Consider the following 22,769-nt stretch of genomic DNA (forward strand, 5'->3'; position numbering starts at 1 on the left):
TGACTCCATGTGTGTGGTACACATGTTCATGTGTTATTAACACTGTTATTTGCAAGTTACAGTCTTCTACAGGATTGCAGTGTCACCAAGTCTTTGCTTAAAGAGCTTAGATCAGATTTTTATTGTGGTTTTAAAACAGATTTATTGGAAAATTTGCATTTTTTGCTTCTTGCTTTCACCTACAGTAGGAAAGTACCATTTGTGGTTAGAGATGCTGCTGTAAAGGACACTCTTTTCACATTTTTTTTGCAATAGTTTTGTGCAATTAGCAGATTTCTGCAGAAAGAAACTTTCTAAATATGTCACATTTTCATCCCCCACAGCTATGCAAATAAACTTTATATGATGATGTTACCAGCAGCAATGAAATATGCAGAAAGAAAATAACTTTCTAGAACTGTACTTTTGTCCATTACACATCTGGGAGTCCAAACACCCTAGACAGTTTTTGGGAAAGCAATACAGAGCCATTGTTCAATAGAGCTTTGGGTTCAACATTTTTAAATGTATAATGCAACATTTGAAAAGCTGTGTGCTAAATGTCATGATCTGAGCCCATCTTTACAGCTGGTAGTTTTTTTTAGGTGTTGTCAGGTGGTTGCTGTGGCACTCTGTGGTGCCAAGTTGCATGAAAACTGTGATTAAAAACTATGGTTATTCCATCAAATATTGATTTCTGAACTCTTAAAACTTTATGAATATGAACTTGTTGTTTTCTTTGCATTATTTGAGGTCTGAAAGCTCTACAGCCCTTTTGTATTTTTTGCAAATAAATGCTCTAAATGAGAATATTTTTATTTGTAATTTGGGAGAAATGTTGTCTGTTGTTTATAGAATTAAACAACAATGTTCATTTATGTTTAATTTTTTAACCTGCATACACTGTTAAGCATTCTCACAATTGGTTTCTAAATCCGCAATCCCAAAATTGTACAGACTTGTTTTGTAAATGTTGAAATTTTGTCTTTAATGCGTCAAAAGGATGTTTTTTACTATTTGAAATTTTCACACTCTTTCTATAACCCTATTCGATTCTGTGTTCTCTTTTAAAATTGCACTAACTGCACCACTACTGCTTAAAATCACAGCTCTGATGTGAATTCCCATCCCATGTGTGGCTTTTTGATCTGTGGTTTCTGTGGTAATCTAGGAAGATGGCCCAGATATCTTGTCTTGCATAAATTGTCCGGTCTCTTCTCTTTATTTACGAGTTTTATTACAGAATCTCCTCTAGGAAAAGCGTTTCAGATCCACCGCTGCTGAACTCACGCTGTATACGCGCGCGTGTGTTCGGTGTGTCTTCGGTACAGGAAGTGGAGCGCACTCAGCATAAACAGTCGTACCGCTTAAGAGGCTGAAGTTGCCGTGGTAACCGCGGAGGCTGACATTCCAGGCAGCTGGAGTACAAATGGAACAGATGTTAACATTGCGGGTCCGGGTCACGTGATCACTTACCGAGTGCTCGTCCTAACCTCCGCATACACACACACACACACACACACACACACATATGAAAAACACACACACATTTATTTCACATTTACACACCCTCAGATGGGATCAGCCGGAGAGGGTAAGAAGCTGTGCATTGTCGCAGTGTAATAAACCTAGTTAATGCTGCATTATAACACATAATCAGCAGAGACAGAATTTAAAAAGACTGTTAATCATTAAATACTCAATATATATATATATATATATATATATATATATATATATATATATATATATATATATATATATATATATAAAACCTAATATATAAGTGTGGCCATAGATACAGTAGCTGACATTTACACAGATGCATGCATACGCTGGTGTGCTAATATGCTTGTGTAAATGTCAGGGCTAAGCTTTAATATATTATATTGTATATATATATATATATATATATATCATTTCGCATTTAAAAAAGCGAAAATATGGATGGAGTTATGAATATCTTCTGTTATGCATTCATATAATAATTCTCCGAATTTTTTGATGGACTGTAAATGATGAAATCTCTAAATTCCTTGAAGTTGCACGCTGAGAAATGTTGATCTGTTAGATATATTCAACATCAATTAAACACAGAAGAATAGAAAATATATACATATATTGCAAAGTGCAAAACATGTTGAGAAAGTGGTGAACCTTGTCCCTCCCCTGGTTGTGAACAACCTTTTTTTGTGAACTTTTTTAGGGATGTAAAGGGATGCTCCCCTTATGTCCAATCATAACCCAATCATCACCTGTTTGCATTTAACCTGTGAAATCATTTCTCACTTTTCCAAGTCTTTTATTGCCTCTGTCCTAACGTCTTTTGAATGTGCTGTAGCATCAAATTCAAAGTGAGTAAATATATTTGCAAAAAACAATAAAGTTTATCCGTGTGAACCTTAAGGAATTGGGATCATGCAGATGGATTTAAGGTGTGTTGGTGTACCTTTGAAAAATGCCCTGTTAAAATAGCAATCTGCCAAAGTCAGAGCTCACCTGACTCTTAAAGAGAATAGCAGGTGACACACTGACTCACGTGTTTATTTCTCATAATGCTCAAAATTAAACACACCCATGATTATTTAAAAGAATTAGTACATAACTTTTGCAAGGCATTTCAAGCTGCTCAAAGCTTACTTTTCCTGTCGTTATGATAGCAAAGACACACTGACATGCCTTAAATCAAGCTAGATCGCTTACAACATCTGCTGGATGCTCTTAGAACATGTACTGTATGTTTGCGAATCATTTAATTTAGTTTTCTTTTACATTTTTTTTCACATGAAACAATTTCCCAACCTTTTCTAATCCAAGTTGTAAGTTATAACAATGAGTCTGAATATAGAAAGTATGTCTAGAATCTGAGCTCTGTGACTGGAGCACAGCTCCATCCAGAGCAATGGGCCGTTTCAAGAGCATCTTGCTGGAAAACAAGTAGACCTTGAAGCCCTAAAGTGTGTTATCTTTAGCACCATTCCTGTGGCGTGTGCCCAATTCCTAGAGGTAGGACACACTGAGAACACTGTGAGGGATGTGAAAGGAAGATTATCCTACCTAAGAGATATTAAGGCAAACTATGATAATAATTTAGTTTAAACTATAATTTATATTGAGTTGTGAGACTGAAGTTTCTCAAAATATCATCCAAAACTTGTCCTTCCGCTAAAATCCTCTTTTTCTTGTTGTTTGTGAAATACAGTGGGTCTCTCTGAGTTGTTTATGATGCTGCACATGATGAAACTCTTCCTCAACCTCTTCCTCATTGTCTGCAGTAACTAGTAAAAGAAAATATTCAGAAAAACGAGTCGATCAGGAAAAGCACCGTGTCTACGTCAACCCGTGAATTAGTTTTCATGGCCCCGCCCACCTCGGCTCGGGACCGCCCACAGGCAGAGCTGATGCCGGACAGCGATGCCGTCTCGTTAGATAGGAGCTTACAGCGCTAGGAACAGCATGCAGTTCATTCCTGTGTTATTTGTGCAAATAACACATCAGTGTTTTTCTACTTTACCCAGTAATTCAGAGCTAAGAAACAAATTATTAGAATTAGTCTATGGAGGAAAAACACCACCAGCCAAACATCATTTGACCTTGATTGACATCATATTCTCCTCCATTGACCAAAACACAAATATATTGATGAAGGTCACTTTGAACTGGAGACGTCCCAATTGTATATGTCCGAAGTGGTGGTTGAATAGAGTGAATACACTTTAGAAAGACAATGTGCAGAATGCGCTTCAGCTACGGCCGCTCTTCTTATCCCCGGCTCTCCACGGCCAAGGTCACCCGCCTCCTTCCCCACAACCCTCAGCTTAACGGGTCTGTCAGGGTGTGACAAAAGCCATTAAGATTTAGGGAGATAGGGAGCGGAAAAATGCTGAGAAATACACTTTTCAAAACCATGGCCAAATGGGCTTTGCGGCGCAGGGTCTCTGAGCGTGTTTGGACAGAGTGTGTGTGTTGAGTGTGAGGGATGGGAGTGTTATAGAGCTATCATCATCATCCTGAGGAAGATCCTGTCCACCGCAGACTGTAGCGTTGGATGACAGACTGAAGCTGGGGCTCCTATTGGCTCAGATTGATTTCCTGTGATAAATTCAGTTCACAGTATCTTCACACATGGAGTTAATTGTCAATACTGAGATTACATCTTTACCCGTTGTTCCAGCGATGTTCAGATTTGGGTGTTTTCTATAAAAAGATCTCAATATTTTAAATGAAAATTCAATATTAGGTTTTGTCTGTTCTGTTTTCGGAAAATAAAAAAGCAGATTTTGCTCTTAAAGGTGGAGATAACTTGTTTGAAAACTAGTAAAAATGGAGAAAATAGAGCTTTATGAAGACACTGAATCACAAACACTCTACTTTACTCCCTATATAGTGAACTGCATATACAGCTCTGGAAAAGATTAGGACACCAACTTTAGTTTCCGAATCAGTTTCTCTGTTTTTGCTATTTATAGGTTTATGTTTGAGTAAAATGAACATTTTTGTTTTTTTCTATAAACTACAGACAACATTTCTCCCAAATTACAAATAAAAATATTCTCATTTAGAGCATTTATTTACAGAAAATGAGAAATGACTGAAATAACAAAAAAAAAAAATAGTTCAGAAATCAATATTTGGTGGAATAACTCTTGTTTGTAATATCCTTTTTCATGCATCTTGGCGTGCATGTTCTCCTCCACCAGTCTTACACACTGCTTTTGGATAACTTTATGCTGCTTTACTCCTGGTGCAAAAATTCAAGCAGTTCAGTTTGGTGGTTTGATGTTTTTTGATCATCCATCTTCCTCTTGATTATATTTGTTTAGTTTTGTACGCTCTATATCTATATCTATCTATCTATATAGATATCTTTAAATATTAAATATCTCTAAATACTGTTTAAATGAAGCCTGATTGTCTATACATCTTAATATTTTCAAAAAGACAAATGTGGATGTTTTCCTATTTATCCTATTTATTTGTTCTTGGATGTTATTCTATTTATTTAAAATTTTTTTAGCTTGTTTGCTCCTTCTTTATGGTTTCTTGGATATTGTATAGGATTTGCGGACATCAGGGAGCCGCTAAACAATACTTAGGAGAACTCAGCACATTTCTGGAGAGGTGGGATGCTTGGGATTTTGGTGTAGTGCTATATTCACAGTGTTTGATGAAAGTGATGAAGCAGAGATTGCAGTGGTGGAAGCTGAATCCGCTGATGTCAGCTTCAGATAAATGCACTTTTCTTAAATAAACATGCTAAATACCACGCTGAGTAGATATCAGAGTGGTTTCCTTAGTAATATGTGTGTAATGTAGTATTAGAATGCCTGTTCTTTTAAGCAAAAAGTGAAGAAAGAAAGAGAGAGAGAGAGAGAGAGAGAGAGGAGAATCTGCTGCTGACTGCACTGATGCCTGCTTTGCTTCTCATCAGACTTCATTAGTAATTTAATGAGGGAACTTCAAAGTGATAGCATCCTCTGGTGTACTGCAGCCGGGCCGCTGTCGCTAAAACCACATATCTCCAAACCACACGCTGCAAACGTGCTTCTTCCATTAACCCCCAAATGCAGCGCTGAAGGATTAACCATAACATTAAAACCACCTTTTTAATACTGTGTAGGTCTTCCTTGGACCATTACCACAGCTTCGACCCATCAAGATATGGACAGCACAGGACCTCTAAAGGTGATCTGTGGTCTCTGTCATCAAGGAACCTACCCACCCACCCACCTACCCATCCATCCATCCATCCATCCATCTGGGGGATAAATCAATCTACTTTCAGGACTTCTCCTACTTTTAGAAATTCTAAATTGTTCACAAACTTTCAAGGACCACTTAAACACTCTAATTTCTGATTTTAGTTTTGTATCTTTGCTTGTCCAGAAATTTAGTGGAGGCTCAAAGTACAAATATAGTTTTTAACTATAGGGGAAACCCAAAAGCAAGAAATGCCAATTATTAATGAATGCTCTTTATTGTATCATCAAATGTAATATTGCAATAAAACGATATGACTTGTAACATGCTATGTCTGTGATTTGCTGGAGATCTGCTGGATGTTGTTTTGTTAGATCTGAATTTGTGAACTGCAGGCCTGGAAAACAAACAAAAAAAAACCCTTATCTCATTGATTTGGATTTACAACGATTTCTAGTAAGAAGAGCAGCTGATGCCTAATTTATCTTCGCTTCACAAGTCAACCGTGCAACACTGCATAATTACCGGCGTCCACTAGCATTAGCATCTGGAGGGAATCCTGGTGTCAGACAGGTGTTAACAACACGTAATTACACGTGAACAGCATCTCCAGCACAGCTTCCCCAGCACAGCTTCCCCAGCACAGCGTTTTCACAGCTTTTCTCTGTGTTTTGACCGCTTGTCTCTTGTTGCAGCCGGACGACTTTGAGGGGGTCCATTCCCACACTTTCAAGGTCAAGACTTTCAAGAAGGCCAAGAGCTGCGGGGTGTGCAAACAGGCCGTGACCAAGGAGGGCCTGGTCTGCAGAGGTCAGTCACACCTGTAATATTACCTGTTTTTATGTGTTAAAGTGATTCAGGGTTTAGTGGTGCTGCAGTTTTGAGTAGTGATGTTTTAATACTGAAGCCTGAAGATTCTGAACTAGATCCACTGACACAAAAAATAAGTGTATTAAAATAAGTGTACAATTATAAAAGTTAATTCTACTAGAAATGTATCTTGGTAATAACTTGGCAAAACAGTATGTATCACAATACACAATACAGGGCTTTTGATTCCATATATAACAATATATTGCGATAATATAAGGCAGGTGATATGTTGAAATTGTTTTAAGCAAATTTTAGAAAAAAAAATTATGTTTTAAAAACTAATTAAATAAAAGTTGACATTTAATTCAATAAGAACAGTGAGATTTGAAGATAGACCAAACTAAACACAATCAATAGAGTATTGAAAACATTTTACACTGTAAAAAATATTCCAAGATGTCATGATGAAAAACTTTTAAACCATACGAGTAAAAGAGTCTGAACTTAAAAAACTAAAAAAAATTAAGAAGATATTCAGTAATAGGGAAATTTCATAAAAAATACACTATTCATATGTTAAATACTCAATGTGTTCATAAGAAAAGGTTTTTCTGTAAAACAGCCAAGATGCACAATAAGTGTAAAATAACCAGTATTTATATCATTTTACAGCAGTAGAATTACATGAATATAAGCCATATTTATTTCTAAACCATTTAGACATATTCTTACTGAACTGCTTGAATTTTTGCACCAGGAGTAAAGCAGCATAAAGTTATCCAAAAGCAGTGTGTAAGACTGGTGGAGGAGAACATGATGCCAAGATGCATAACACATGTTTTCTTTGCATTATTTGAGGTCTGAAAACTCCCAATTTCTCATTGTCTGCAAATACATTTTCTAAATTACAATATTTTTATTTGAAATTTGGAAGAAATTTTACTCACATATAAACCTATAAATAGCAAAATCAGAGAAACTTATTCAGAAACTGAAGTGCTCTCTTAATTTGTTCCAGAGCTGTATGCCCATAATTTGTCTAGTTCTTGCTGACAAAATATTGCCAATAGAATAGGACCACCTGAAGCAGATATACATGAAATGGTTGGCAATATGTCTAATGCCAATTGTTTACTAGAAGAGTATAAATCACAGTATAGAGCTGTGGAGCGGAAGCAGAGTGTTGTATTTGTTTGTGTTGTATTCACTAGGCTTAATCCCTGTCTGGGAGGCCAACATATTGTGTTAGAAAATATAAAGTATTCATAAGAATATATATGAACAGATCGTGTATTTATATTCACACTATTGCAGAAACACACGATAATCTATATACGAATGGGGCTGAGAATTCGGCAGCTTCCCGGCTGTTAAAATTAGCCTCTCTGCATTACCCCAGATAAAAGCTGATGGTAGAAAAAACAGCCCGACTCAATGCCAAACAAAAAAAGAGCAAACTGGGGCAGCCGGTTTGGCCAAAGCATCAGAGAGCTGGACTGTGCCGCCTCGGTTCTCTCTACGATCATCCATCCACACCTCCACCCCTTCCTCTCCTCCATTACTGAGCTTTTCCCTGCCTTCATTTCCTCCACAAATGGAGTCAAGGCTGATGGTGTGCCTGAGGGACGTTTTCCTGCTTCTAGCAGAACCTCAACACTGTAACACTGCTGCCTTTCCCTTCTGGAAATATATATGGACATATATGAAGCTACAGCTTGGTGTGTGTTTATTTCAGGTTCTTGTCTTTGTTGGGAGGCTGGCTCTTTGTTCTCGTTCTGGGATAAGATGCCGCAACCATAATGCCATTCATAAAGCCACTAAAAGCTTGAAACCACACGTGAACTTTCCATGTTCTTTTAGAGGCAAGTTGAAAGAAAACCAGCGTAAAGCAGGGTTTAGAATACAGAGAATCCAGCTAAACCAATAAACACTGAAAAAAGAAATTTAACACTGATATTAATATTATAGTGTCTCATGACTTTTATTGTCATTTCCCCTAGAAGCTACAGTAAATAATGATGCACTGACCTGAACTCCAAGTGGTTCAGCTGACTAAAGCGCTGCCATTGTGATTGTGAGATCCCTGGTTCAAATCCCAGTCATGCAGCTTGCCTTCAGCTGCCGGAGAACTGAGAAAGCACAATTGGTCTTGCTCTCTCTGGGTGGGTACAATAGACGGTGCTTTTTCACCTCTTTCATCACTCAAAATAGATAGGTAGATAGAATAGTGTGCGTTGGGCTTGTTATGAGTGAATCAGATGCAGCAGTGCTGCTGGAGTTTTTAAACGCCCCAAAATCACTTGTTTTGTATTCTTGATTTGATGTGAGATAGTTAGATGTGTTTGTTAATGTTAAAATATTTATTTTAAGCTGTTTTTCTCAGTGTTTTTTGCCTTTTTTAGAAGCTGAGTTACTAAATCTAGCCTCCGTGTCGCTGCACTGTGTGTCAGTCTTTGTTTATTGAGTGTGAATGTAGATCTGTGTGATTTACTGAGCTTTATCAGTCCGACCTGATCCGCTCTCAGCCGTCATTAATTATTCAGGAGATGTTTTGGTGTTAGTGGCTGTGAAAAGCTCTGTTAGACTGACTGACAAGGAGATGCGTCACCTGCTGACTGCTCCTCACTGATAAACTCAAGATCACCTCAATAAATAGCCCACATTATATGTTCACTATATACACTATGCCATAAGAGTAATCAATAAGAAATAAAAAAGGATAAAATATGAAGGTTAAATAAAAAGTACGATTATGAGGTATGAGAACATTTTAAAAGATTAATAAACTATTTTTTTTAAAATATATTTAAACTATTAAATATTAAAAAGAGAAATCAATTATAAATGATAAAAATAACAACAGTAGTGCTTAGAGCAAATTGTTCCTAAAAATAGCCTACATAATTCAATTTAGGCTAAAATAAAATAATAATTTTAAATAATAAAAAAATGTAATTCTATTTTTTTACACGGTTTTGTAAATATACATTTTTTTTTTACATTGTACAAAAACAACCAATCAACCATCTTTGGTATAAAAAAGGCCTTTACTATAGAAAGGGATCAAAAGAGAAGAAAACAAGAAAGAACTATTAGGAAAATAAAAAAAAAGGAAAAATTTGAACTTAATTAAGTGTATAAACAATTCAATAAAATAAAATCTAAGATAAATTAAGCTGAAAGTAAAGTCATAAATATGATTAAAGTATTAATTATAAATATTAAATATATATAAAAAATCACACATTGTAAAAGTAACAACAGTAGTGCTAAGAGTGAATGGTTCCAAAAAAACCCTAAATAATTAAATAAAATAGAACATAAATAAAGAAAAATTAAAAGGATATAAAAACACATCTCTGGCTGAGGATTTTTAGTTTAGGTTTAATATTACAGTGGCTTTTTGTTGCAATTTCTTGTTACAGTGCACTTACTGTAATATTTATCACCTGATCACCTTTTATTTTCTGCAGAATCACTTTGATGTTTTATGCAGTAAAATTCCACTTGAGGGCAGCAGAGTAGAGAACATGCAGCTCTCTGAACCTGCAGACTGAGCAGATCTACTGACCCAGTCAATTAAATATAGAGCTAAATTCTGATTAATGCATATTAAATTATTATCTGTATGTAAAACTAAACATTTTATCTGATTTCATGAATAATCCTGCTTATTTATGTGCTTTACCTCTATCTAAATTGTTTATTTTTGCCATATATTCTTTATATCCCTTGTTAAGAAAAGGTCAAAAGTTAAAATTATATTTATCATGGAAATTATATTTATCACTTTTAACTTTAAAATAAATACTAAATGTACTATTTTGAAACAACTCATGGCAAATGAACTATATTTCTATTGTAATTAAGCTATATATTTAAATACAACATAAAAGCATAAGGTTGTGCTTTTGCGTGTTTTTTTACATAACATCTGCAAACTTAAGTAGATTTGAATATGTGTTTTTTAATGCACCTAAAGTATATTGTAAATGTACTACTTTGCATATTGATGCATATATTGTGCACACCCTAATGCTACTGAAAAAAAAACTACACTAAAGTGCACTTTAAGTAGAATTTAATACTACTAAATATATTTGCTTAAAATAACATTGGAATTACAGAAAAAAAAATTAATGTGTATTTTCATGTGTATATTGTTAAATTAACAAAAAAAAAGCTTTCTTAAGTATTTTTTTTTACCTAATTTGAACAAACTTTTAATGCTCTTAAGTATATTTCTTTTCACAAAGAATATATTTTTGCTCCACAGTTTTGTTATGTATTAATTGTCTTTTTTCTGTTGTTTTCCTCTTGCAGTGTGTAAACTCTCCTGTCATAAGAAATGTGAGGTGAAGGTAAGTAACAGTGGTGTTTTTTTTTATTTTATTATTTTAAAATGATCCACTAAAACACAATTTGCAGAAACACTGCAGAGCCCTTGATGATGTATGAGTGCATTAGTGATTCACACTGGTCTGGAAAACCCCTTCTTATATTCAACAAACTCTAGCTGGGCTTTAGAGGCCTCTGATTGGCTGCTGGAAGACTGTTATCATTAGCTATGTTTAGGCAATGTGATGACATGTTGTTGCTGTTCTTGTTATTGTGATTAATTAAATGAGATCAGGCTGTTTTTCTGCTGGATGAGTCATCAGTGCTTCTGATAAACTGAACAACTGCATGAAAAATCAAAATAAACTTCTGAACAACAACAGCAATCAGGAAACTGTAATTACATAACCTTGTTTTGTTTATTTATCTTCTATATAAACATTTATTATTTTTTAAACTTTGGTCTGCAGGTTTAGGTTCAGCAACAGTATGTGCTGAAATAATGTGGTCAGCTGACTACCTGAATATACTGAATACAGACCAGGTTTAGATTAAAGGAAGGGAAAAAAAACAAGCTTAAATCCCTAAAAAGAGAACAAAATTAGGTGTAAATAATAAAAAAATGGTAAACTTTAAGCAAAATAGTATAATATGCAAAGTATGTAAGATAGAAGAATGATAAATAAAAGCTAAAAGAGTAAAGCAGTCAAGAAAAGTAAATTGCTGCTAAAACTAAATATTAAATATTAAAAATTAAATAAAATCTAAATTATAAACACAAACTTCTCAGCTTATACAGGTGTATATTTTTCCAAGTTTTTTTCCAAAGGGGAATACTTCATGACAAATATACATATGCATACTCCGATCCTGCAATACTTTTATTTAAAATAAATTCATAAAATAATCACATTTAGAATAAAACAATGTTAAAAGTTAAATAACCAAGCTTAAAACCTTAAAAATAAAATAAAATGATAAAATATGTAAAAAAAATATGAAGTGATCAAATTTAAGCAAAATAATAAGTAAAATAAGTTAAATACCAGTAACCAATAAACACAACTAAACTGCAGCTGAAACTAACTTTTAAATATTTAAAATAATAATGACATACTCCTATCTAGCAATATTTTGAAAAATAAATATTACATTTAGACTAAAACAATGAAGGAAAATAACCAAGCTGAAAACACTTAAAAAGAGAACAAAATCAATCTAAAAAATATATAATGATCAAATTTAAGCTAAATAAAAAGTAAAACATAGTAAAAATGAATGAATGAATGATAAAGTAAAGCTAAAAGTAAAATCAGACAAGAAAACTAAAATGCAGCAGAAAAGAACTCTTAATATTAAATATAAAATTAAATATAAATGATAAAATCAAGCATACTCAACAGTATGTACAGTATCTCAGGTTCAGTGTTTTTATCCGTGCCTGTAATATAGGAGTAAACAGTGATATTTTCACTGTAAATCGGTGGATTTCGGTAGAGATAACCTACATTTCTACTTAAATAAGAAAATAAAGTAAATAAACAGAGAAGGAAGTCACAGTAGAGCACTAAATAGTAAGAGAAAGGTGTATTTGCTCCAGTTTTCACCGGGAAACCGCCTACACGTGAAAAGTCATGAGTGTAAATGATAGAAGTCTCACATTCCCGGGAGCCGGGAGTCACCTCTCTCTCGTGATCTATCAGTCTGAGGCGCCTGTCCTGAGATTTGGCACATCACTGAGTAAATTCCTGAAATCCCTGGATATGTCACAGCAGGCTCTGTCCTATTCAGCAGACCAGGCCAAACACTATACACTCCTAATAAAGCGCCGCTTTCACTATACAATCTGTCATCCTGAGATAATCCAGCCCTGACTCAGAGTTAATCCACCCACATATCAACACATACCCTCTCATCACAAACTCACGCTCAATTTTAAAGAGTGAAATCCATTATCAACCAGATTTAACAGCCTGTAAATATATATATATATATAATGTAAATATATTAAAGAAGCTTAGTTGGACTGGAGTTCGTCTCTTGAGTCTCTGCACACATCAATATATGTGTATTAAAGTGCTATCACGATTACTCAATTAATGTTTTTTTTATTTAAGAGTTTAAAAGCAATTTTTAATAATATCTCACTTTAAACCAACCGATGATGGGATTCATAAAATACATCACCAAATTTGCTCTAATATTAAGAGCAAATACATGCAGCACTGCAGTAAAACCTGTATTTGTTCATTCATAAACCATAATGAATTAATAACCAGCATGTTTTAATTTAATTCATAATTAAATGTTAATAAAAGTTAAGCAGGTAAAGCTCCCTTATTTTTGGGCATTTTATAGAGCTATCACATATATTTATAGCTGTAAAGTGTATTGAAGTGTATGTAGAGCTGTCACGATTACTCAATTAATGTTTTATTGAGTTGGCAATTTTTATGATGCATTATTTAAAGGACCCAACATGCTAAAAAAACACATTTTGCTGATATTGTGTGTTTGTGGACAGCCTTGAAATTTAATATATTTATAAATCAAACAAGACTATTTACTGATTAATGCTCTGGAATATTCACTTTCATCATTTCTTTCTTAAATGACATGTTTGTTCTGTCCTCCCAACACTCAGATTATCGTATTAAAATAAAAGACTGCAGGATTCATGATGGGCTTCATTCACAAAAACATTCAGAAGATTTTCTCAGGTTTATACAGTAATTGTTCTACAGCTCTGCTCTTATAATGATTTTCCTATTGTCCTAATGTGGATAAAAAAAAAAGTAAAAAAAAAAAAAAAAAGAAAACACTGATAAATGTGAGAATCTTTAAAAAAAAAGTGGTTTAAAAGGGAATTTTCTTCATACAAATGTTAATAAATATAGTCCAGAGTGAGCACACTAAATACTAAACATAAATATTAACTAGCTATTAATCATTTATCTAAAGTATAATTGGACTGTATTTGAATATTAGCTTTTGTTATTGTTTAACTGTTAAACAAATATAAAATGAAATATAAAAAAACGTAGTGGAGCTTTACCTGCTTGAATTTGATCAACATTTAATTATGAATTAAATTAAAACATGCTGGTAATTATGGTTTATGAATAAACAAATACAGATTTTACTGCAGTGCTGCGTGTGTTTGCTCTTAATGTCAGAGCAAACTTGGTGGTGTATTTTATGAATCCCATCATCAGTAGGTTTAAAGTGGGATATTATCTTTTATTGTTTAAATATGGTTACAGTTTTTTGCTCATTTCTGCTAAATTCTGTAATTCTGCTACAACAGAATGGTGTATTATTGGTGGTCTGTGGTTTGAAGCTGTGTTTGGTGGTTTTTGGCTGGTCTTGGTTCCTGGTTCTTGGTTGAGTTTGGTAACATGGTGTTCTGGGTTTAATGGTCAGTGGAAGTTAAAGAAAACAAGCTTAGTCTGGAGAAATCAGTCCATTAATGAGGGTCCAGACGGCGGCTGATCTCCAGGCCGTTCCCCCGCCGTTAATGATGAGTAATGTATTTTCCTTGGCCGTGACCGTGTCCACCCCTGCATTGATCTCTGTTGTTGGAGCCCTGAGGAAACGCTAGGTTTGTTACGACTGTGCAGTTTGTCTGTAATGAGCGATTTCAGCTCACGTCCTCCCAGATGACAGAGCGGGCTGATTGAGATGTGTTCGGAGGTGTTTGGAGGTGTTTGGAGGTTTCAGAACAAAGTGTTGTTTGTTATGTTTGGCGGAAGAATGGTCTATAAAGCATTAGGCAAAGAGAGGAACTGGAACTAAAAACAGTGAATTATATTAAAACCCAGTGCGTTAACAATGATAATTGGTTTTACATTTGCTTAACTACCAGAGAATAGTAAAAAAAAAACGATGAAAATTTAAGTTTAAATCTACTCAATTTTTTTTCTACCAACTTAAATCTACTCTATTTTTTGGACTATAATGCGCACTGTCAATAAACATCTATTTTCTGGTCTATTTTCATACATAAGGTGCACCGGATTATAAGGCACATTTTATGTGACACTAGTAAGGAACAGGGGTGTCGCCATGTTTTCCTTCTAATTCAGCAGATCTGTAAACCTGTAAAGCTAAGCTAAGTTAAGTAAACAGAACTGAAACTCTTAAAAAAAAAAAACATTTTAGACGAGTCAGACAAGTTGCTAACAAACAAATGCTGGATGCTAATCTACACAGATTTCTATTTTCTACTTCTTATATTTCCAATAAAGCTGGAGCATTAGCATTAGCAGCTAACCGTTAGTGCTAAGCATGGTTAGCAGGTAATGCTAATGCTACTCCAGCAGTGCTAGCCGGGGTTAGCAGCAGGCTACAGGTCGATAATATGCACCTCTGAATGGTGAAAGAGCTAGTGCTTAGCGCGGTTAGCGGGTAATGCTAATACTGCTGGAGAACTAAACTGAACTGAAACTCTTAACTTGTATAACTCTGTACTTTAGAGGAGTGTCTTTACTGCTCCCTAATACCTGACTGATAGAATTCATACATAAGGAAAATACGATGCATACAGTGTAGTTAAATCCAGTTCTCAGAATTACTGTTAGTGGTAATTGCTTGTAGCAATTTGGGAGAAAAATCAGTAACTTGTACCAAAAGTGCTTTGCTCAGGTGCAACAAAAAAGTAAAAGTGTGCCTTAAATCTCTTTTAAAATGAAGTAACACGATCGTGTCAACATGTAGCACAATCTTAAAGGAGTGTTTCCAGCAGGATCTGAGGCTTTTAGAGGCTTTTAAAGAGTTTAGAGAGTGAAGAAAGCCCAACCCAGTGTTTTAGTAGAGTGGTGCTGATTGAGTTGGGTTGTGATTAGGTAAACTCTGTTGTGAGAGTGTATCTCTGGCACTCGGCGCTTTAGTTTGGTGTGGATTTGAATGGTTGGAAGGAAGTGTGTGTAATGGTGTGGTGTTCCGGATCAGACCAGGCTGGGTTTTCCTCCTGGAGAGAGACTCCACCCAGCAACAGCAGCTCTGCTCCATCTCACTCAGCAGCTTCAGCACAGGAGTACTGGAGCTTTATACTCATAAACTGCATCATACAGAAATATTACAGTGTAATTTATATATATTTAATGTGTTTCTGCCTACTTACAATAGAAAATAGAATAGAAAACATGTCGTTAGCACCATGGATCATGTGTTATTATATCATGTACGTTTGTTCCGTTTAGTTTCGGTTTCACACTGCAGTTATTACTGCTTTGAATTTTTGGTAACACTTTCTATAAATGTCATCTCTTAAAGACTCTATGAACATACTCATAACTCATTATAATTATAATACATTCATAAGGCATTATGTACATGGCTATATACATATTTATCAAAATGTATAACCCATTATAACCATGTTTATTATCCATTATGAATTGTGATCATAATGCATTAATAGAGCTTTAATAGCTGTGTTTATAACATGCTATACATCAATACCAAGAAACTCTTCGTATTGTAGAATTACAGTATGCATTATGACTGAAAAAGCTGCCAACTTATAAAAACACCCTGTATAATACTATAAAACTTATATTCAATATACTATTAGTTATAGTCACTGTTATAATGTATTATAACAGGTCTTTGTGCGCTCCAAGTAAAGTGACAGGCTGTCACTGTGGGACTGGATTACTAATGATATATTCTTTTTATATGTCATCAAGAAGAATTAATAATTTTATTTGTTTATAAATAAAGGGTTAATCTACAGTTACAGTAGATACAGGAATCACCAGTGTAATTGCTTGCATCTAGACAGCTGTGTGATGCTCCTGCATGCTAAAGAGAGACGGATTTTGACTCAACACCAGTTCTGTGATGATTTGATTGCATCCAGCCACAGGATCGTTCATAAGGTTGGAATAGCACTGTTCACCAGTGAACTTTGAACAGTGGGTGGCAGTTTGCTTTATAGGCTTTTGGGCAGCTAAAAAAAAAAAATATATATATATATGTTTTTATTTGTACCTCAAGTCTCAATGCTAGTTTTTCAGGTTAGCAGGTTAGCTTCTCATGCTATGTTAGCGTCTCCCGTTGAGTCTGTTAGTGACTCAGTTGGTGTTTAGATGCTGGCTGCACTCTGAATGCACGCGGCTTATGAAAGACGGTTTTGTATGTTTGAAATGATGCAGGGGGATGTGGGATTTTTTAATCTTAAAATAACTGATTAGCTTCACTGATTCCTGATTAGCTTCACTGGAAGTGTGGAACAGCTTATCCTCCCGTACACTGCCAATGCTAGCTGCTGTTTTCCTTCTGTGTTGCTTTACTTCTTTCTCTCTTTCTCTCTTTCTCTCTCTCAGACACACACACACACACACACATCACTGACCAGCACTGCGCTACTTTATCATTATGGTACATTTATGGCTGCCGTGTAATCGAAAAAGCCGTGTTTCTGGCCGCGCGCCCGCGCCGCTCCGAGTGCAGGCCAGGGTATTTAGGACTGGGTTTGGCGCTGGGAGGACGGAGGTGGACGCAAAAACTCTGCGTTTTGGCAAAAGGCAGGCCATTTAGAGTTGGCCTCACCACAAATATCTGCACTTTCATCTTCGTGTTTCTCTCAAATATGCGTTTATGCGGAGTATATCAATGGGAAACGGAGTGTTTCTCGAGAAACTATAATCAGCGCTAAGCAGCAGGATTTATTGAGCTGCAGCTTGTTTTTACTCATGAGTGCAGTGTGTGAACACATCTCACCACATTGCCATATAAGGCTAAAAAGCCAAAAAACTGTGGATGTCAAAGTGTGTGTGATTAAACCGATCCAATGGGAGCACTGTATTGAACAATTTAGATTAGATTAACCCTTTCAGACCCTGCATCCATTACAATGGGCGTCATGTATTTTCTTTATTTATAAATATTAATTGAGAGCTCTTTCCATCAGAATAGACCATAAACCAGCCAATGAACAAGTTGATAAACCGATGAATCAGTAAGTAAAAAAAACTGTACAAACAGTAGTACTAGGGCAATTGAGTGAAAGTCACAGCCCTTTTTTTGGCTAATTTAATGTGATTCAGAACACTTTTTAAAAATGTTTAACTGTTTATGGATCGTTTAAAAAATTAAAATATCAATATGAAATATAAAATGTAGGCTTACAACGAAATGGAAAAAAGTAAATATTTTAGTTCAATTGATTTATTTGCTATATAGATTCTAGAGTAGAATATTAATTAGAGACAAAAACAAAGCATTATTATTTTTTTAACATCGCTGGAGATAATTCAGGTCTGAACGGGTTAAAGAGCAAAGAAAACACTGATATAATCTGCTGCAGGAGTCAGGTGACCTCTTTTGATCTTCCAGCTGGATTAAAACCTTTTCAGTCATTTAGGCTCAGCTAATTCCCGCTATTTTCATTTTTCCCGCACAGGAAACGACTTGCCGACACAAAGTGGCGAATCAGGAGGCTGATTTAGGATGAAAGGCCTTGGCTGTTTTTCAGAATTGAGCGAAAAAAGCAAGCGGTTGTGTTTAAGAAACGGCCGGCGTGCTTTTTGCTGACAGACGTCTCGTTCGTTTGACTTTTAGCCGCTGTTTTGGGGAAATAAACAGTGTCAGGCATGTTAATTGATGGAGGTTTATGTGTCTTGGCGGTGAAATGCATGGAGTGGCCTCTGCTTTCAGAAGATGCAGACAGTTTTCCATGTTTGGAGATGTGTGATGATGGTGTCAGAGCCTTGATTCTTTTAAAAAACTTTAAAAATTCTGATTCTTTTAGTTGATTTAATAGAAGTCTCTTTACAGTATTTTAGGAGACAGACTGTCCTACTATACAGGGTAGTTTAAATAGAAGAGATGTTAGAACACATCTATTGTTTGCAAAGTTATATAATAGTCATGGCTGGGCAGAATTTAGGCACATGCAGATGCAGATAAAATATATACTTTATTAATAAATGTATCTGTTAAAGGGATGATCAAAAAGAAAAGGGTCAACAATAGCAAACAGCAAAGACTAAGCGCAAATGAACCCCTTTTATAGGGCTAAACCAAGTGGCTACTACTCAGGTGATCTGCTTCCTAAAAGTATCCTGTGCTGTGTCATGTGATCGGGATTGGATGTAATGTCGGTGTGTGGTGCATCCTGGGCAATGTAGTCCGGAGACTTAAGATCGCTGTCAGCATTTATTTTATCAGTGCCTAAACACTCTCAAACATTTATCTGATGTTTAACTCTTCAGACCAGGGTTCAAAAATACAGAACATCAGTTTTTTCGCTCTGAACAGAACCGATATTTGAATGTTTCCGTTCTTTCCTTCCAACTCCAACATCATGTTCCCAGTGCGGCGAGAACAACCTTAAAACCTGCTGAATTCTGTTCCTTCTTTATGTAACCCAAAATAGTAGGTTTGGGAAGCTATTAAACCTGACAGTTATGTTTCTATTCACTCAGACACACACACACACACACACACACACATGCTGTAAAATTCTTCTGTTTGTGACTCTGTTACTGTACTGTTTGTAAAAATTGTGCAACATGTACAGTTTATTTAAACGTATGCAGTCTGATAATTTTACATTTTTTTCTAAGTGAAATAACTTTGTAAAAAATGTATAATTTAGCATTTTCTGCACATTCTGGAACACATTTTTGTATAATTTGTTTGTTAAATTTAGCAGATCTAAAAAACCTCTGTACATGACACATTTTGTGTTTTTGTTATGTTTAATTATCTGTAATTGAATACTTTAATGTCCGGACTTGTGAGTCTTTAAAGGATGTTCCATATATTTACACTTTGTTATGTCCAAACGTTTGGTAGTCTCCATGTACAACTTGCAGATGTTTTACCTGAACAACTTTATTTAATTTATTAATAAGCATCCATTACTGCATTTCATATTTTTGAGCAAATAATTAATTGAGAACACCTTACAGCTGGTAATAGCAGTGGAAATAAACTGAGCTTTATTAACGCAGTATTAGAACAGATGGTGTTACTGCTGTTACTCTCTACAGCAGCAGCATTTACACACTTACACACTTACAGCACATTCACACGTTTATCATCATAATAACTCATCATCTTAAAAAGACACAGAAACACAGAGAACTCTGTAACTGTTAAAAGTAGAAGTTCTTTTCTTTTCTTTAGAGAAATTACAGATGAAGTCAGAGATCGGTGAGTACTGTTTCTACACCTTCAAATAAAGACTCTTAGAAACTGGAGAAAAAAAAACTGCTGCAGGAAGACGTCTGGCTGACCCACATGGAAACAGCAGCTTTAGCCTTTAGCTCTTTAGATTAACATGATTAAGGAGTGAGACTCAGTTTCAGCAGAGAAGAGAATTAGAATTAGAGTTAATCTGACAGGAGAAGAAGAACTGCAGGAATTTACCTGAACACACCTTACTTCCAGACCACCACACCCATCAGTGTAGAGTTATTTATTAAACACTGACGCTATTTCAACAGCGCGGGCGCAAGGCGTGAAAATAGACTATTGATAGGGTTTAAAATAGGAAAGAGCATTGTGACAAGCCTGGCACAGGGTGTATGATAGGGCCCAATGTATTGTATTGTTTGATTTATGAATTTACACTAAATTTAAAATATTTGTCTAATGTTTAGACCCTCACGACACTAAAATGATGGAGTCTTAAAGTTTAGTTCATGGTTTTAAGGCCTTTTGGGCCTTATGTTGTAGAACTGAAAGACAGAGTAAAGAACTACTAGAGTGAGAAAGAGAGAAAGAGAGAAAGAGAGAGAGAGAAAAAGAAAGAAAGATCTTTCCTGCTTCATAATAGAGCCACTATACCTGTTCCATATTTTCTACTTATCAGAGCGAGCTCCAATTCAGGCTCCAGTCAAGCTTTCCCACAGTGGGTACTTTGTTGTAGTGGCACACACACCCACACACACACACACACACACACACCCTACACACACACCACTTCAAAGAGCTGTCACTGTGTGTTTCCATGGTTACCTCACTCTTGATGGGTGGCTCCAGAGAGCTGGAGAACACACTGAGGGAGAGACGGATCCTGAAGGTCATGACCAAGTTCAGCCGCGAGTCAAATATTTCCCTCCTGTTATAAACTAAACTCACACACCGTCCCACACTGCACTCAGATCAGCACGGGGTTCCTCTGATCTTACTGAAGAAAAAGCAAAACAAAATATATCATAATCAAAATAATCCACTATCGAAGCTGTGAAAAGTATCTACATTCGTTACTCTGTAGGTAGAAGTATAGATTAACATAGGGCTTAAAATGATTAAAAACTCCTTAAAGTATAAAAGTAAATGGAATGTAAAAGAAAAAAGTAAGCCATTAAAAACAAAAACCTATCGAGTCCTATCGAGTCCTATAGTGCACTACCCCCCAAAACTGATTTCCAGGATATTGTATATGATTTAAAGACAACAGGGGACTGCTGTCAATATGCGAGAGAATCCTGGAAGTCATGAGAAAGGTGGGATGTCTGCTCAATTTGCACACATTCTGTTATTATGTTCATTGGCATTAACATAATTAAATAATTGCCTTATTGTATTTGTATTCTTAGAACGTAAAATAAACATGTAATTTTTTCATGGATAAAAAAATAACTTTTTTAGAGAGTAATAAATCTACAAATGTGCAATTTAGTTTACATGCACAGTTCTGGATTTCCACATTCAAACTATTGTTCCATCATAAAGCATAAAGCCATAATTATGCTTTAAAATCTTGCTTGATTACTTAAAAAAGCCTGATATACAGTATAAAGCCCAATATATAAATATATATTCTGTTATGTTTATCATTATTAACAGATGTGTACTTAAAAAGTAATACATATCAGCGTCAGCCTAACATTTCAGCTGCATCAGTAGTTATAGGTATGTAATGAAAAATTGAAGTATATTTTATCTGTAGCTAACAAAAAATAATACAAATAATAATAATAAAACCTTATTTATCTTTGTGCATAAGTATGAACAATTAAAGTGTAGTTTTCCTTTGTTATTTGCTTTTTGTTGCTCAAAATGTGAAATTTACTCCACATTTTAAGCATTTTTCCGTCATAAAGCATAAAGCTTTCCATGTGGCTCATAATTCTGCTTTGAAGTTCACCTGCTGACTGGGTCTGAACGATGTTACGCAACAGAGCAGAACTAGATCCTGTACGAGACTCCTGATGTTACCGCTGGTGTACCTCCTCACAGTCACAGCGAGGAAGCGTTTTATTAACTACCTATTAAATACTGCAGCAGAGGAAGCAGCAGAGCGGAGTCTGCATGCTTTTTAAAGTTTTACCTGTACAGAGGGTTTTTTTTATACAGTACAGCATGGGTGGGAATGGATGGATGGATGGATGGATGGATGAATGGAGGGATGGAGTAAAGGAGAGAAGGAGTAAAGGAGGGAGGGAGGGAATGGGGTGTGTGTCTACTGTGTCACAGCTCTCTACGCATGCTGGAATGCCTACTCTTACTCTTGGCTGGCGTTCCACACCACACCACACCACACACGTGTTCCTGAATATATTCAGAGAGAGAGAGAGAGAGAGAAACAGTGAGAGAGAGAGAGAGAGAGAGAGAGAGAGAAAAAGAGAGAGAGTAAAATGTTCGAGTCTGGCCGGTCTACATGCAGCAGTCTCAAATATGCACAAGCTGTGGTTCTCCACTAAACTGCCTCTATCTGGAAACTGAATTGGCACTTTGGCTTCTTTTGGCCATATATAGCCTCGGGCTGCTCTTCAGGACGAGACGGGGCTCAGTCTGCTGGGAGAAACGTTTACACTCGCTGAAATACCTGCTCTACTGCTGGAGTGTTTGGGAATATTTTGGCACTTTTTCAGGATTACATTTTTCATTTTTTTTTTCTAATTTAACTGGAAAGCAAAGCAGCCGGGTCTCTGACGTTCAGCATTTTAGGCTGCGTCCAGAAGTGGCATGTGCAGGAC

At 35.6% G+C, this 22,769-nt stretch overlaps 1 protein-coding gene across 7 annotated transcripts in view; it reads left to right on the forward strand.

The window, feature by feature from the left end:
• tns1a (tensin 1a) overlaps positions 1-22,769 on the forward strand; it is a 129,375-nt gene that overhangs the window by 39,886 nt on the left and 66,720 nt on the right. For all 7 annotated transcript variants that reach the window (XM_049479870.1, XM_049479871.1, XM_049479866.1 and 4 more), the window contains exons 2-3: positions 6,375-6,489; positions 10,816-10,853. In XM_049479870.1, coding sequence (XP_049335827.1) covers positions 6,375-6,489; positions 10,816-10,853 — 153 coding nt within the window. The remainder of the gene's footprint in view (positions 1-6,374; positions 6,490-10,815; positions 10,854-22,769) is intronic.

This window comes from Astyanax mexicanus, chromosome 5, assembly GCF_023375975.1.
Source record: "Astyanax mexicanus isolate ESR-SI-001 chromosome 5, AstMex3_surface, whole genome shotgun sequence".
Classification (NCBI taxonomy): domain Eukaryota; kingdom Metazoa; phylum Chordata; class Actinopteri; order Characiformes; family Acestrorhamphidae; genus Astyanax; species Astyanax mexicanus.